The sequence below is a fragment of the Culex pipiens genome, chromosome 2, assembly GCF_016801865.2.
Source record: "Culex pipiens pallens isolate TS chromosome 2, TS_CPP_V2, whole genome shotgun sequence".
NCBI lineage: Eukaryota > Metazoa > Arthropoda > Insecta > Diptera > Culicidae > Culex > Culex pipiens.
Window position 1 is genome coordinate 88329639 of NC_068938.1, and position 14353 is coordinate 88343991.

The 14353-nt window shown below is 40.2% G+C and overlaps 1 protein-coding gene across 1 annotated transcript; it reads left to right on the forward strand.

The window, feature by feature from the left end:
• The first annotated feature begins 4099 nt into the window (after nt 1-4099).
• On the forward strand, nt 4100-13631 carry LOC120422909 (zinc finger protein 3 homolog). The gene is made up of 7 exons (XM_039586475.2): nt 4100-4552; nt 4654-4946; nt 5187-5403; nt 5476-5587; nt 5647-5742; nt 11697-12462; nt 12530-13631. The coding sequence occupies exons 1-7, from the start codon at nt 4403-4405 to the stop codon at nt 13545-13547; spliced, it is 2652 nt and encodes an 883-aa protein (XP_039442409.1). The 5' UTR covers nt 4100-4402; the 3' UTR covers nt 13548-13631.
• The last annotated feature ends 722 nt before the right edge of the window (nt 13632-14353 follow it).

Below are 14353 nucleotides of genomic sequence, written 5' to 3' on the forward strand. Positions count from 1 at the left end.
ATTGAATTGAATACATTTGGGTAAAAAAGAAAAAAAAATCACTTTAACAGCTAATCCTAACCTAAAACTAAAAAAAATCCATTGAAATATTCAAAATCACTAGAACGAGTAAACTACGAACTGTATTTTAAGATGAATGCTCCAAGAGTTCTTACTTGTTCCTGGCGAATTTTGCACCCACGCAGAGTTGTTGTCATCTCGATGAAAATGTTCAGAAGTTCTTGTGGTGAAAACAGGTCACTACTGCCTTCACCCGTTGATGTTGGTTGTTTTTCCCTCGGTTGCTGACTGAAGCCTGGAGGTGTTGTATTCTTTGCAACACTTTGCCGCTGATTCAACGGCAATGGCTGCAGATTTGGAACCACTCGAGTAGATCCTGCTCCTGGTGACGCCAAAGCAGGAAAATTCACGTCCGTGAATTCTGGTGGTGTTTTGCGACGATTTGGTTGGTGCCTCGTCGTCGCTTACTGCCGATTTTTTACAAACTCAGCTCGTTTTGGGCAGCTACGATTCTTGGTAGAATGGTCGCCACCGCAATTGAAGCATTTGGCTTCAATGTTCTCGTTGATTGTCTCGCAAGCTTGAGTTTTGTGCTCACCTCCGCGGGTTGCACAACGACTCTTGATGAAACAGTTCCTTCCACCATGTCCAAACTGCAAACAGTTCGAACACTGTGTCACGTCACGGTGCACAGGACGATAACGTTCCCAAGTCACGATGATGTTGAAAATTGCCCGAACTGCTTTCAGCTCAGACGGCGTTGTCGATCCTTTCTCGAGATGAACCAGGTACAGTTGATCACGATACTTGATGTCCTTGTTGTGTCTCGTCATCTTGAAGACTTCGATCACGTTCAACTTAAGAGTTTTGAGCTCTTCTTTCAGCACACTCACATCCATGTCGTACAAGCCACGGAGGACCTGTTTCATGGGGCGTTTACCTGGATCGTCATGGCTGTAGTATTCAATCTTTGTACCAGATTTGATAAACCCGGTCAGCCACTTTCGCACCGAATCCGATGACGATGTTTTCACAAAAATGGGTGGCAACTTTTCCCGTCGTTCAAATTCTTCCTTCTCGCTCACGTCCACAGGGAGGGTAGCGAACTGGTTTCCAGACAATTTTTGAGCGTCCTTGCTCAAACTGCCTGGCTTTGCAGGTAGCGCTTCGGCATTCTTTAGCTTCTTCAAATCTGCCGATCCTGCTGGTGAGGACCGCCTCTTTTTCTTGCCCTGAGGCATTTTTGCACTTTTAAGCACTTTTCAGGAGCTAAAATCCAGGAGTACCTCGCTGAATGATGGTCCACAAAGGAATCTGGCGGCCATCTTTGTTTAGAAAAACATTCAACTTTCTCGTACCATTCCCGTACCGCTGAATTCTGCAATTGGGTCCTAAAATGAAGCTTAGATTGCTGATATTTTTGTTTACAGCGATAAAGCTTATTTTTCTGAGTACAATGACCCTTTGTACGACCACAAAGAGTTTAAAAATGATTTTTAAATCAATTTTGAAAAATTAACCTCGCGGTCCTTCTTGACAGAAAAGCTCCTACTTGACAGCTCGTTCCAAGGGGACCATAGTTGATCCATCGAAAAAATGTTGTCTTGTCAAATTTTTTTTGAGTTAAAATGGATCAACTATGGTCCCCTTGGAACGAGCTGTCAAGTAGGAGCTTTTCTGTCAAGAAGGACCGCGAGGTTAATTTTTCAAAATTGATTAAAAAACCATTTTAAACTCTTTGTGGTCGTACAAAGGGTTATTGTACTTAAAATAATAAGCTTTATCGCTGTTAACAATAAAATCAACAATCTAAGCTTCATTTTAGGACCCAATTCTGCACAAAATCGACAGCAGACCATTCCCGTACTTTTCTGCACCAAAAGTTACTTTTCTCTCAAGCAAAACATCAGCTCACAGAGAGGTAGAAGTTGCAGCAAAACCGTTCCCGTACTTTTCTGCAGGTACTTTCATCAGAGAGATTCTCTCTTCTGTTGGTTAGCTTCTTATGTAAATTTCGCTTTCCCTTTTCTTGCTCTCTTGCAAAACTGTTGCAAAAGAGAGAGTTGTAGAAAAGTAAGTGAATGCGCTGCACAAAAGTAACTTCTGCTTGTTGCATAATTCTGCAGAAATTTTGCAATTCTGCGGGTACGGGAATAGACCTCTTGATGATCCCCAACATCCCCCCACCCCCCTCCCCTACCCTGACTTTGGTCAGAGTCGAGGGACATATTGTGAAGGCAGACAAAAATCAAAATACGAGCGCAACCTGTCAAAGCCTGTTGCGCCACGGGCTGATGTACACGCTTACGACAAACCACTCAATTCGACGCCAACATTTCAAAAAGCATCATGTACAAACCATGCGTTTTGAGAAAAACGCATTTGAATGTTGAGCATCCATTTTCAATTCCCATTTTAATATAAAAGCAAAAAAAGATGTTCTAATGATAACAAACGATGAAAAACGTTGCTTTTATTGATACTTGATCATCCAAATTCAATAAAACATTATTTCCGTAATTTTATTTGAGAAAAACAAACATAACTCCTTTTGAAATCACCAACGTCGATATCACCCTGCTGTCACTGAGGGGGGCGCTTTGTTATGATTCGTTTTTCTTCGCCGAATGTACATGGCACTTTTTTCATGTTGCTTTTTTTCTCGTCACGAGGTTTATGTAGCCTTTTGTTTGACAGGTTGACAGGGCTATATAAACAGGGACTGCTGATGGCAGAGATTTTGTTTATGTTACTTTATTTAAAATCATGATTAAACAGACTTTACTGAAGTAACTTTTGCTCATTTTTGGTGGAGAGGTAGCTTATTAGGAGTACTTTCAGAATATGCAATAACCCAGAAAGTGTCAAAATGTACATGATGCCTTTTGAAATGTTACCGTCGAATTTGTGTATGGCGCAACAGATTGTTTGCGCAACAGAAGAGATGCGCACTTCGGTTTGGTGGTGCGCAGATAATAAACTTCGAAAAATATTTGCAACGGCCTTACAATTTATGGACCCCGAATTCAGAACCATCATTGACAGTCATTGCCCTAATTTCACATCATCATCTACCACCTTAACATAAAATCAATTAGGTTTTACAGCGTGACGTCACGAACATTTTTACTGAGACACACGTGTAAAAGATGTAAACAGTGCTGCCAAGCTGTCCAATTTCTAACCTAAAAACCGAGTCGGCGTAAAACCTAATTAATAGAGATCTCCACGGATTCTCTCACGCACACCATGTTTCTGTGTTAGTATTTGTATTTAAAGTATTGTTTTGGTTTTGATCGATTGTGATTGGCTGAATTCCAAGCAGCTGATTTTGTTTACACTATTTTCACGCAGACATAGGCAAATCGAGTAGAAAACCCGCCTGTAAAAACCAAGGGAATGATGGAAAGAGAGGAATCACAAATCCGTATAAATAATTTCAAGATTTTTCAGGTGTAAACCGAATACACAATCAAAAATTAAAATGGAAGAATAAGGCTTTTAACTGCTTATTGAATTGTCGGTGTACAGGACGCCGCACTGTTTAATCATTTTCTGACGTACATTCAATTTTGCAGTCCAAACCCAGTCATTGAATTGGAAAAATAAAATTCTTTTTCAAATTTTATTTTCTTGATTTGTGTGCACCTACGTCGAAGACCAAGATTGTTTACTTTTTGCTCTTTGGTCTGACAGTCTTGGTCTGACAGATTTGGTCTGTCAGTTTTATCATGGATTTTGGTCTGGTCTAGGCGAGGGATAGGACACAGCACCTTCCTGGTAAAAACCAGCTGTTTTCCACGTGCTCGTGGTATATCAAAGGGCACAGCTGATTTTGACAGACGAATCATTCTACTCGATTTGCCTATGTCTGCGTGTAACTAAACTCCAAACTAACACACTCTCGCGCGTGGATATCTCTATTGAATTTCTGACACATTCTGCCAGCTTTCCAACCACCTCCCCCTAAAAACAGGTCGAAAAACACTCCCCATCTCACACACACCGCCTGAACGATCCGTGTACCGACACGTCACCGCCCGCGGTTGTGTGCGTGCCATCTGTCACATTTCGCTTTGCCGTGTGCCTTCGCATTTTGCACTCTCATTTTGTAATCGTTTCTTTCTCGTCGCATTTTCAAGCCATCACGCCAGCTCGAATTTTCACACTGTACAGTGTTAAGTAATTTACAGTAAAAATTTGTTAAATTCACCAAACTGTTTTGGGTTAAATTTATCGGAAAACTTCGCGGCGGTGTTTGCGCGGTGCTTTTGAAGTTGAAGTTGATTGTTTTCGTTGGTTTTTGCGGGGGGAATTTGATCGATTTTTTGCTGAAAAATTGACGCTAGCGAGGTTAACCGAAGTGACGCTTGGGTGTTTAGATAAGCGATAAACATTAAGAATGAGTTCCGACGAGGAGCAGCAAGTGGAAGAGGTGTCCCCGTCACGGAAGCGGGCCCGCACGTCCAGAGGGACGGACGATTCGTCGGGGCCGTCCCCGTCGAAGAAGCCGGACGATTCGGAACTGGACGGAATCCATTATGCGTGCAGCGTAAGTTTCGTTTTGCGTTTATTTTTTTTGGAGGATTTCATCAGATCTAACCTAAATTTTGTTTGACGTGTTAATTTTGTTCGCGTTCCGGCGGGAGATAGGTTTGCGACCAGGTGTTCCTGCACAAGGCCAACTACCTGCGGCACACGCAACGGCACGAACCGCCGGGTGGATTCCTGTGCTCGATCTGCGTCCAGCCGTTCACCACCGACTGGGACCGGAACAAGCACAAGCGGGACGAGCACAGCGTCTTCCGGTGCCGACTGTGCAAGGAGGAGTTCCCGGTGGAGGACGATTACAACGAGCACATTCAGGAGCAGCATGCCGGGCGGGACCGGGAGTACGACATCTGTCCGACCTGCGGGCAGCAGTTCCGGACGGCATCGCAGCTCAAGTGAGTAGCGGCGGGAAGGGTTGATGGAAAGATGGCGGCTTGAATTAGGTTGGAAGTGGTTTTGAGTGTATTAAATTTTTGGAGGGAAAGTTTGAAGTTGCACTCAGAAATGATTTTGGTCAAGTTTTGAAAGTATGAAATTAAATTTTATGGTTTATTCAAGATGCAATTATGAGTTAGATTTGTTTTAACTTTTTTTGCGAAAAAACTTCTTGACGATGAACTTTTCCCTCCCGCCAGGGTCCACATCGAGTCCAACTGCGGCACGGACAAGAAGCACGAGTGCGAGGAGTGCCACCAGCGCTACTTGACGCTGGCCTCGCTGAACGCGCACATGATCAAGCACGCCGGCATCAAGAGCCACCTGTGCAACTTTTGCGGCGCCAGCTTCCTGAACAAGGGCCAGCTCAAGGTGCACGTCCGGATGCACACGGGCGAGCGGCCGTACAAGTGTAATGTAAGTAGTGGTCACTTGGCAGAAGTTTTAAGAATTGGGATTGATTTTTTTGTGTTTTTCTTTGAATTTCAGCAATGCGATAAGGCCTTTGCCCATCGGGAAAGTTTGATCACCCATTCGACGACCCACTCCGGGATTAAGCCGTACTACTGCAGCTACTGCCAGAGTCGGTTCTCGTGCATTGGTAGGATTCTTCAAGTTAAATGTTCTTAGATGAGATTACTCAGAATGTTTGTTTTACAGGAAATTTGCTAAAACATCGTCGAGCTCGCGCAGACACGTGTGGATTGCCGCAGTACTGCCAAACTAATAAGATCGCCGCCAGACCGAACATCAAGAGTAAGTACTCTTTGAATCAATCTTTTTTAGGCTTTGAAGGAATGCAAAACTCTATATATAAAAAAAGTTCAAGATGGTATGTCAGAGACATAACCGAAAGACATAGGACCAAACAATTTGAATGTGTTTTTGGATTGCTAGTGAAATCTGAAATAAGATTATTTTATTTTGTTTCATAGATTTGTCGGCAAAATTGTCATAAATGTTCTCCTAAGGTGAACATTCCATGAGGGCACCGGCAATTCCAGGTTGTGGCCACTAAGGTCGAAATGTCAATTTTCATGTTCAGTATCAAAAACCATGAATTTTGATATCCATATTGCCACAACTCGTATGGTTCTGTTAAAGACCCTCCGGGCCCCGGGGAAACCTGCTTTGAGATCACCGGTCACTCAAAGTTGTGGCCACTACTGTCGGAATGTCAATTTTCATGTACAGTATCAAAAACCATGAATTTTGATACCAATATTGCCACAACTCGTATGTTTCTGTAAATGTCCCCCCACGCCCCGAGGGAACCTTCTTTGAGGGCACCGGCCACTCCAGGTTGTGGCCACTACTGTCGAAATGGCCATTATTATGTGCAGTATCAAAAACCATGAATTTTGATACCCATATTGCCACAACTCGTATGTTTCTGTAAATGTCCCCCCAGGCCCCGGGGGAACCTTCTTCGTGGGCACCGGCCACTCCAGCTTTTTTTTCACCACTGTCGAATTGGCCATTTTTCATGAGAACCGCCGCATCATAGCGACTTCCACGCCGTCCGCTTCGCTCGAATTTCCTCCTTCTGCTGCCGGTGGTTCTTCCTTCTGGTTGCTGGTCCTCTTCTTCTATTGGCCGCTGCTGCTGCTGCTCCGCGCCGGCCCGACGTGCACAGTTCGAGTGCTCGTTCCAAAGTGACTTGCTTTTGCGAAATTTTCTGCTTAAATAGCGGCACAGCCGGAGAACGGCACAAAAGGGGCGCGGTCTCGAATGCATACGCTCGCTCTGATTGGTCATCTGTCCGATTTGTACTGAAAAATTACTCATTTTGATTGCATGTTTTAAGTGCTTTAACTATGTTTAGTCAAACTATCTATGTAGTTAAACAATAGCTGAAGTCTTCCCCTTTCGATTGGTGGTCCAACCATCTGGATTGATTCACAGGGAAAAAAGATATAAGCGTTCAAAATGGGTGTACCCCATTTGGCATAATGGACATTTGGCATAACGGGTTTTCAAGATGGACGTTTGGCATAATGGACGTTTGGCATAATTGGTCCAAGACATCAGGGACGTTTGGCATAATGGACATTTGGCATAATGGACGTTTGGCATAATTCGTTCAAAACCCATCAAGGACGTTTGGCATAATGGACGTTTGGCATAATTTTTGCTAGCTTTTTTTTTGTTCAATAAGTATTTATTTTTTGTAAAGAATAATAATTTATAGGTTTTTTTTTCTTTTTTCTAAGCAGATAACTTTACTTTAAAAATGATTTTTGTTTTCAAGAAATCTAGTATCTTTGTCATTTTCTCCCAATAGATGTAATTTTTTTTTCCTTTTTTTCTTAATAAATCTTTAAAATGCAATTTTTCATAAATATAAAATGCATTTTTTTTTCATAAATATATAATATTGAGATTTGTCTTCATTTGAAATATTTTGCAGCTATTTTTTTGTATTCAATTATTCTTTCTTTTATTTTAAATTCAACCTAACAAAGTGATGTAAGTTTTGCCAGTCTTTGAAATTTAGCAATAAAAAATTTATACTGTTTACCCTTTCCCCTCCTTTTTCAAATTCAACCTAAAGAATGTATGTACATTTTGCTCTTATTTAACGAAATGCATTTAAATTTTTTAAAGCAATTTGCTCTTCTTTTATTTTAAAGCTCAAATAAGGTAAAATCTCTCAAAAAATGTGCAGTTTGTTTTTTTTTTCAAAATTTTGCAATCATTGTTTTTATGCAATTTTTTCTTCTTTAATATTCATCCTTAATAAGGGATGTACATGTTTTCTTTCTTTAAATATTTGACAAATGAGTTTTGAAATTTTCCCTTCTTTTATTTTAAATTCAACTTTTAGAAGGGAAAATCTCTAAAAACAATACTTTTCGAATATTTGACAATAAACTTCGATTATGAATTTTTTTATAAAATTTATATTTATTTATATAAAATTCAACTTATGGAAGGAAAAGTAAATTTAAAGATTCACATTTTGACACTCTTTAAATGTTTGACTATCGCAATATTTTTATGTTTTTCACCTACCTCTCTTAAAAATAACATTTAATCAGCATTTTTTAGGCAGTTGTCCCTTCTTTAAGATTAGTATTGAATAAATAAAAGAAGGGAAAATTCCATAAACAACTTTATTGCAAAAATTAAACCAACAGAGAAAAAATGTGCAGAAATTATATAAATGTTTAAAGACAACATCTATAAGAGAGTTTCCCTTCTTCAAGTTAAATATAAAAAATGATGGGAAAATTGAATTAAAAAACTTAATTGCAAAATATTTAAAGAAAAGCAACATCGACATCCATTCACCCAAAATACAGGATCGAGAGTATAATTCCATCAAAATTTATAGAGAGCTCAATGCTAAACTCGATAGAATAATGGTACCAACTCATACCTGTAAAACAATTAATTTAATTAATTAATTGAAACAGTAAATCTGCAACAAGAGTCATACATCGAAATCTGACTAATCTTGTGTCACCAAGCTGCTGTGGCCAAGGCAGTTTAGTCATTGAGTTAGTCTATTATTAGTCTCTGGTTCAGTTCCCGTAGAGAACACTTTTTGTTTTGAAGGATGAACTTTTTCTTGAAAATGGACTCGAGGGCATAATTCTCTCGGTCATGTAGAACTGTGTTCTCTGTGTCAGTGAATCTTTCCGCTAGTCTCGTGTCGGATGAGTGCTGCCCAGTTCTAGGGTTTCTTTAGATTATATTCGAAAAAGAAGGGAAAAATGTGAATTTATTTAGAAATTTCCTTCTTCAAGTAAAATTTTGATCAAAAGAAGGGAAAATTGCATTATAAAAGCTCAATTGTCGAAGATTTGAAGAGGTTTTTCTCATCATGAATTTCATATAAAAGAAGGGAAAATTTCATTTAAAAAATTACTCCTAATTATATTGAAAGGGGAAAAATCTTAAGCTTACAAGAGATATGTTAATTATTTAATAAAAATATCAAAATTTCATTGAAAAGATTTATTGTGAATTATTCAAAATGGAAAGAATTTACTATTGGGAAAAAATATAGAGATACCTAATTTTTTATAGAAAAAAATGTTAATCTCTTAAAGTAATATAAAAAAGGTAAAAAATATACATTTTCATTCGTGAAAATGACAAATAATTAACAAAAAAACAAGCTAGTAATAATCATGTCCATTATGCCAAACGTCCATTATGCCAAACGTCCATTATGCCAAACGTCCTTGATGGTTTTTGAACGAATTATGCCAAACGTCCATTATGCCAAATGTCCATTATGCCAAACGTCCCTGATGTCTTGGACCAATTATGCCAAACGTCCATTATGCCAAACGTCCATCTTGAAAACCCGTTATGCCAAATGTCCATTATGCCAAATGGGGTACACCCGTTCAAAATGTCCCCTTTTTTAACGCTTAGGGAGCGTTCTTTTATTACGTAACGCAGTAGGGGGGGAGGGGGGGTCGGGGGCCGTGTTACGCTCCATACAAAATTTTTAAAATTTGTATGGAAATGTTGTTACGAGGGGGGGGAGGGGGTCTAGAAGTCCGATTTTTCGCGTTACGTAATAAAAGAACGCTCCCTTAAAAGTGACGCTTTGGATCGAATTTCTGAACTGGCCCCCCAATATAGTAAATAGAGACATAGTCCTATGTCAAAATGCCCAAGAAACCGGTCAAGGAAAGGGGTTTTTTTCAATGCGACTGAAATAACAAATGTTCAACTGGCCCAATCTCAAAATGCAGAATCTTAAAATTAAAAGGACGGAGGGAAAAGCCTAATATTTATGATAAAAAAAACCTGGTAGAAAATATATTAAAAAAAACTTAAATTAAGAAATTGAACAGTATGAATATTTAATAATATAAATAAAAATTTAAATTCTAAAAATTGGAATCTAATCTAACACTAGCGCAGCCATCCTTCCGGAAGCATCCTGGAGGATGTCGGGGCGATTACTTCTAACATCCAACTGCGTAAAGTTAACCGCAAAGATGATTCGTTGAAATGGATTGAGTTTGAGTACGAATGTTCATACAACAATAGATTGTCTTTTTATGAAACTTTGTATTTATTTTCTAAAATTTTAAAAATTCGAAAAACTAAAATTTTAAATTTCATAAAATTATAAAATACATATATTTAAACAAATAAAAAAAGGAAATTTGGAAAATCTGAAATATAGAAATTCAAAATTACAAATCTGAAGCAGTATTTTAAAAGGCCTGCTTTTGATTTGCATTTCGACTTTAGTGAAAAAGTTACCCTTTTCAAATATTGCTCCAGAAATGCACAAAATTCAACAATTCTAAAATTCAAACATTTTAATATTGAAGTATTTAAAAATTCCGAAGTTCAAACATTTAAAGCATGATAAATTCAAGAAATTACAAGAGAAATTCCGAAAGTTTTGAAATTCAGAAATATAGAAATTCTAATATAAAAATAGACAAAAAATCCGAAATTATAACATTCAAAGTAAAATTTCGAAAATATCAAAAATCTTAAAAAATAAAAACTCAAATATTCAATGATTTTACTTTTAATAAAACTAAGGTATTATTTTTCCATAAATTAAAAAAATGAAAATTCCTCAAATTATACCAAAAATTAAAAAAAATTAAAGAAAATTAAAATCCTAGAATCATGGAATTTAAAAACTTAAAACAGTCCAGAATCGATTATCCGAAGGATTGTATGAGATTGTATCGAATCACGAACAATATCTTTTTTTCATATAATCTATTTTCTTGCATTTAAACATCAAATTCGAGTTCTACGACCCCATTTTGATCAAATTTGAGTTGTTGATTGCCTTTTTAGCATACCAAATACAAGTTTTCAGTATTTGAACATCGCCATTTTGGTCGCCATTTTGGATTTAAGACATTTAAATTCATTTTAGAGCATGTTTGGGATCATATTCAAGCTCAACAATCAAAAACGAGATAGCAGATTTTTTTTTGACTTAGTTCGATTATCTGAAGTAAAATTTATCCGAGGACTTCGGGTAATGTGAATTTAAGAATTTAAGAATTTAAGAATTTAAGAATTTAAGAATTTAAGAATTTAAGAATTTAAGAATTTAAGAATTTAAGAATTTAAGAATTTAAGAATTTAAGAATTTAAAATTTTAAAAATTTAAGAATTTAAAAATTTAAGAATTTAAGTATTTAAGTATTTAAGAATTTAAGAATTTAAGAATTTAAGAATTTAAGAATTTGTAACTAAGGAATTTTAAAATTTTGGAATCATCGTTTTTTTTTTAATTTTAAAATGTCTATTTTTAATTATTACGTCTTTGATTTTTGAATTTCTAAGTGTTTGAATGTGAAACTAAATTCTTGAATTTTAGATTTTTTAAATTTTAGTTGTTTTTTTAATAACTGCAGCACGAATCTTCAGCTGAAGCCGGATGAGTGTATTCCAAAATTACAGAATTACAGAAGTTTTTGAATTTGAAATTGAATTCTTGAATTTAGAATTTTTTTAATCTTTGTTTTTTTTTAAATATTTGTAATTTTGAAAAATTTATAATTTGAGAAGTTTTAACAATTTAGAATTTTGGAATTTATGAAATTAGTCACCTAGGAATTTATGAAATTAGTCAATTTATTTAAGAATTGAATTATTAAAAAAAATGTTTTTTTTTTCCATAAAGCCTCATGCGTCCATGAACGCGCTGCTTCCGATCCCGTACCTAGCTTTAAATTGAAACTAATCAATCCCTCTCCATTCAGCAATGCCCAACCTCACCGATCGCCCAGTCTACACCCAGAAGGTTGTACAGCGCTCGAGTCCGGTAAAGTCGCGCAGCAAACCGAAGCCGAGCGAAATAGTCGTCTCCGTCGAGGTGGTTCCGCCGAAGAAGCGCCCCAGCAAACAGGTGGCCCGCCCTGCGTTGCCACCGCCGCCACCCTCGACCGTCCAATCGGACGACGAAGACGACCGTACGAAGGACTTTGAGGACGAATACTACGAGCGAAAGCCGAACGTGGCCAAGCTTAAGGTCGCTCCGGCCGCCGCCGGGTCCAAGTATCGGCGGTTGGTCGATCTGAAGGTCGAACCGGGCGATTCAGACGAGGCTGGCGAGTGTAGCGTCGTGAAGGTCGAGAAGCATGCCGCCAGCAGTGGAGACGATGAGCACGTCGAGTTCTTCGAGGTGAAAATCGAGCAGGAGAACGACGAGCTGATTGAAACCATCGAGGAGGAAACGCTCGAGGAGTACGAGGAGGTCCTGTCGGAGAAGGTGGTCACGCTGGACAGCAAGGGACGCGCCGTCGTGGACAGCGATGACGACTTCAACGACGCCACCAACGAGGACTACCTTGAAGAGGCGACGGACGAATTCCAACCGCCAAAGCAGCAGGATCAGTATCATGATGGCGATGTCGTGATTAAGCGGAAATTTACCACGAAGCCACCGGTGGTGACGCAGCCAAAGCGACGCGGACGGCCCAAGCGACCGCCAGCGCCAAAGTTCCAGAACGTCAACCCGGAGCATGTGTAAGTTTTGAAGTTTATCGCAGATTGTTGAACATTTTAGTAACAACTTCAATTCCTTTTCAACCAGGATCGTGATCAACTTGGAGGAGAAGCAGAAGGTCATCGACGAGCAGCGGGCCATTTACGACGCAAACATTATCGAGGTCACCGTCGGCTGTCTGCAGTGCGGCATCTGTCCGGCGCAGTACTGTTCACCGTTTCTGGCGGCCCGTCATCTGGAGCGCGACCACGGCATTATGATGCACGAGCTGGGAGAAACGCTCCGCTACGATCGCGTGTTCACGCGCGAGCGCAAATATCAGTGCCGCTTCTGCAACCGTCTGTACGTGAACGAAAAAGCGCTCGAGAAGCACATCCTGCTGCACGGACCAAACGGCACGGCCGTGCACAAGTGCCCAATCTGTACGAGCTGGTTCGAATCGGAGGAAGAAGCGCTCAATCACTCCCGGATCGAGCATCGCGAGAAGCTCGAATGTCCGGTGTGTTTCAAGTTCTTCAGCAATCAAGAACGCATGATCAAACATCGCAAGCAGATCCACGAACAGACCCGCGTCAAGCAGGACCACGTCTGCCCCAAGTGTGGCAAAAACTTTTCCTCCCGCGGGGCCGTGTCCGATCACGAGCGTTCCAACTGTGGCCAGAACCCGATCTACCCGTGCGAAATCTGCGGCAAGCGCTACAACACGGCGTCCTCCCTCAAGAACCACTACAGTCTTCACTCGGACGAACTGCCCTTCTCCTGTCAGTACTGTGGCAAGTGCTACCGCACCCGGGGCCAGGTCAAGGTTCACGAGCGCACCCACACCGGTGAGAAGCCATACGCGTGCGATTTCTGTCCGAAAAGGTTTGGCCATCGCGAGACGCTTCACACCCATCGGTCGCTGCACACCGGCATCAAGCGGTACATGTGCTCCGGCTGTGGAATGCGCTTTACTTGCATCTCGAATCTGCAGGCCCATCGGCGGTCGCACAAAACCACCTGCGGCATGATTCCGACGTACTCGAAGGTGCGCGGACCGGACGGAGTGCACGAGCTGCCCGAGGGGTATGAGTTGCCGTACCCGCTGAATGATCAAGAAACGTAAATTTTTAAGTGCTTTTTATCCTTGTAATGTACCTACCTACTATGAACACGTTAAATCTAATAAATAAAGGTAGAATAAGCAGAAGATTCTGTTTTATTCTTGAGAAGAGAAATTACGTTCTGACGAAACCCTGTGGCATTTAGTCAAAAATCACAGAGCATTCCGGATATCCAGATTCCGGCCATCCACTTTCGCGATCGCATTCACGGTTCACGACAGGTTTTTCCAATTTCTCCAACGCTTTGAACATCTAATGACAATGTGCTCCGAAGTCCCACTGCCCAGGTACCAGCGCCTCCGGAGTGGTCACAAACTCTTGTCTAACTTCAGTCCTAACAACAGAAACATGAGCTAGAACCGGTTGACCAATTAAGCTCTTCCTCGCGAACACGCCATGCAGGTCATCCTAGATCTCCTTCGGCGAATTCTCGTACTGTGTGTACTCCAAATCGACGTCCGCTATCGTCCCGATTAGGGACCTACGTAGGGAAATGAAATGATCTGGGAGAAATGTCAAACACCCAAAGTCATTACCATTTATAGGCTTTCTAGTCCCGATGATCAAATTTTTGCACTTCCAGTCTTGCTCAGCTTCTTTTTTGCCTATTTCTCTACCATCACCGCAACGTTGTCCGTTTCCGGGATGTTCCAGAAATCCTCTTCATCTACCTCTTGCCCGATGCAATGTTCTCCAACTCTTCTAGGTAACTCAGCATCCGATACCTCTAGGTTTTGGAACCGCTCCCATCCAATGGTTTGATCATCGTCTCCCATCTCGCAAAACAAACTGCGCCAATAGAATCTTC

Excerpts from the sequence above, each read along its gene's own strand:
- LOC120422909 (XM_039586475.2), top strand. The coding sequence starts at position 4,403 with ATGAGTTCCGACGAGGAGCAGCAAGTGGAAGAGGTGTCCCCGTCACGG. Across the intron at positions 5,588-5,646 it reads GAGTCGGTTCTCGTGCATTG|GAAATTTGCTAAAACATCGT; the intron begins GTAGGATTCTTC and ends TTTGTTTTACAG. Across the intron at positions 12,463-12,529 it reads AACGTCAACCCGGAGCATGT|GATCGTGATCAACTTGGAGG; the intron begins GTAAGTTTTGAA and ends CTTTTCAACCAG.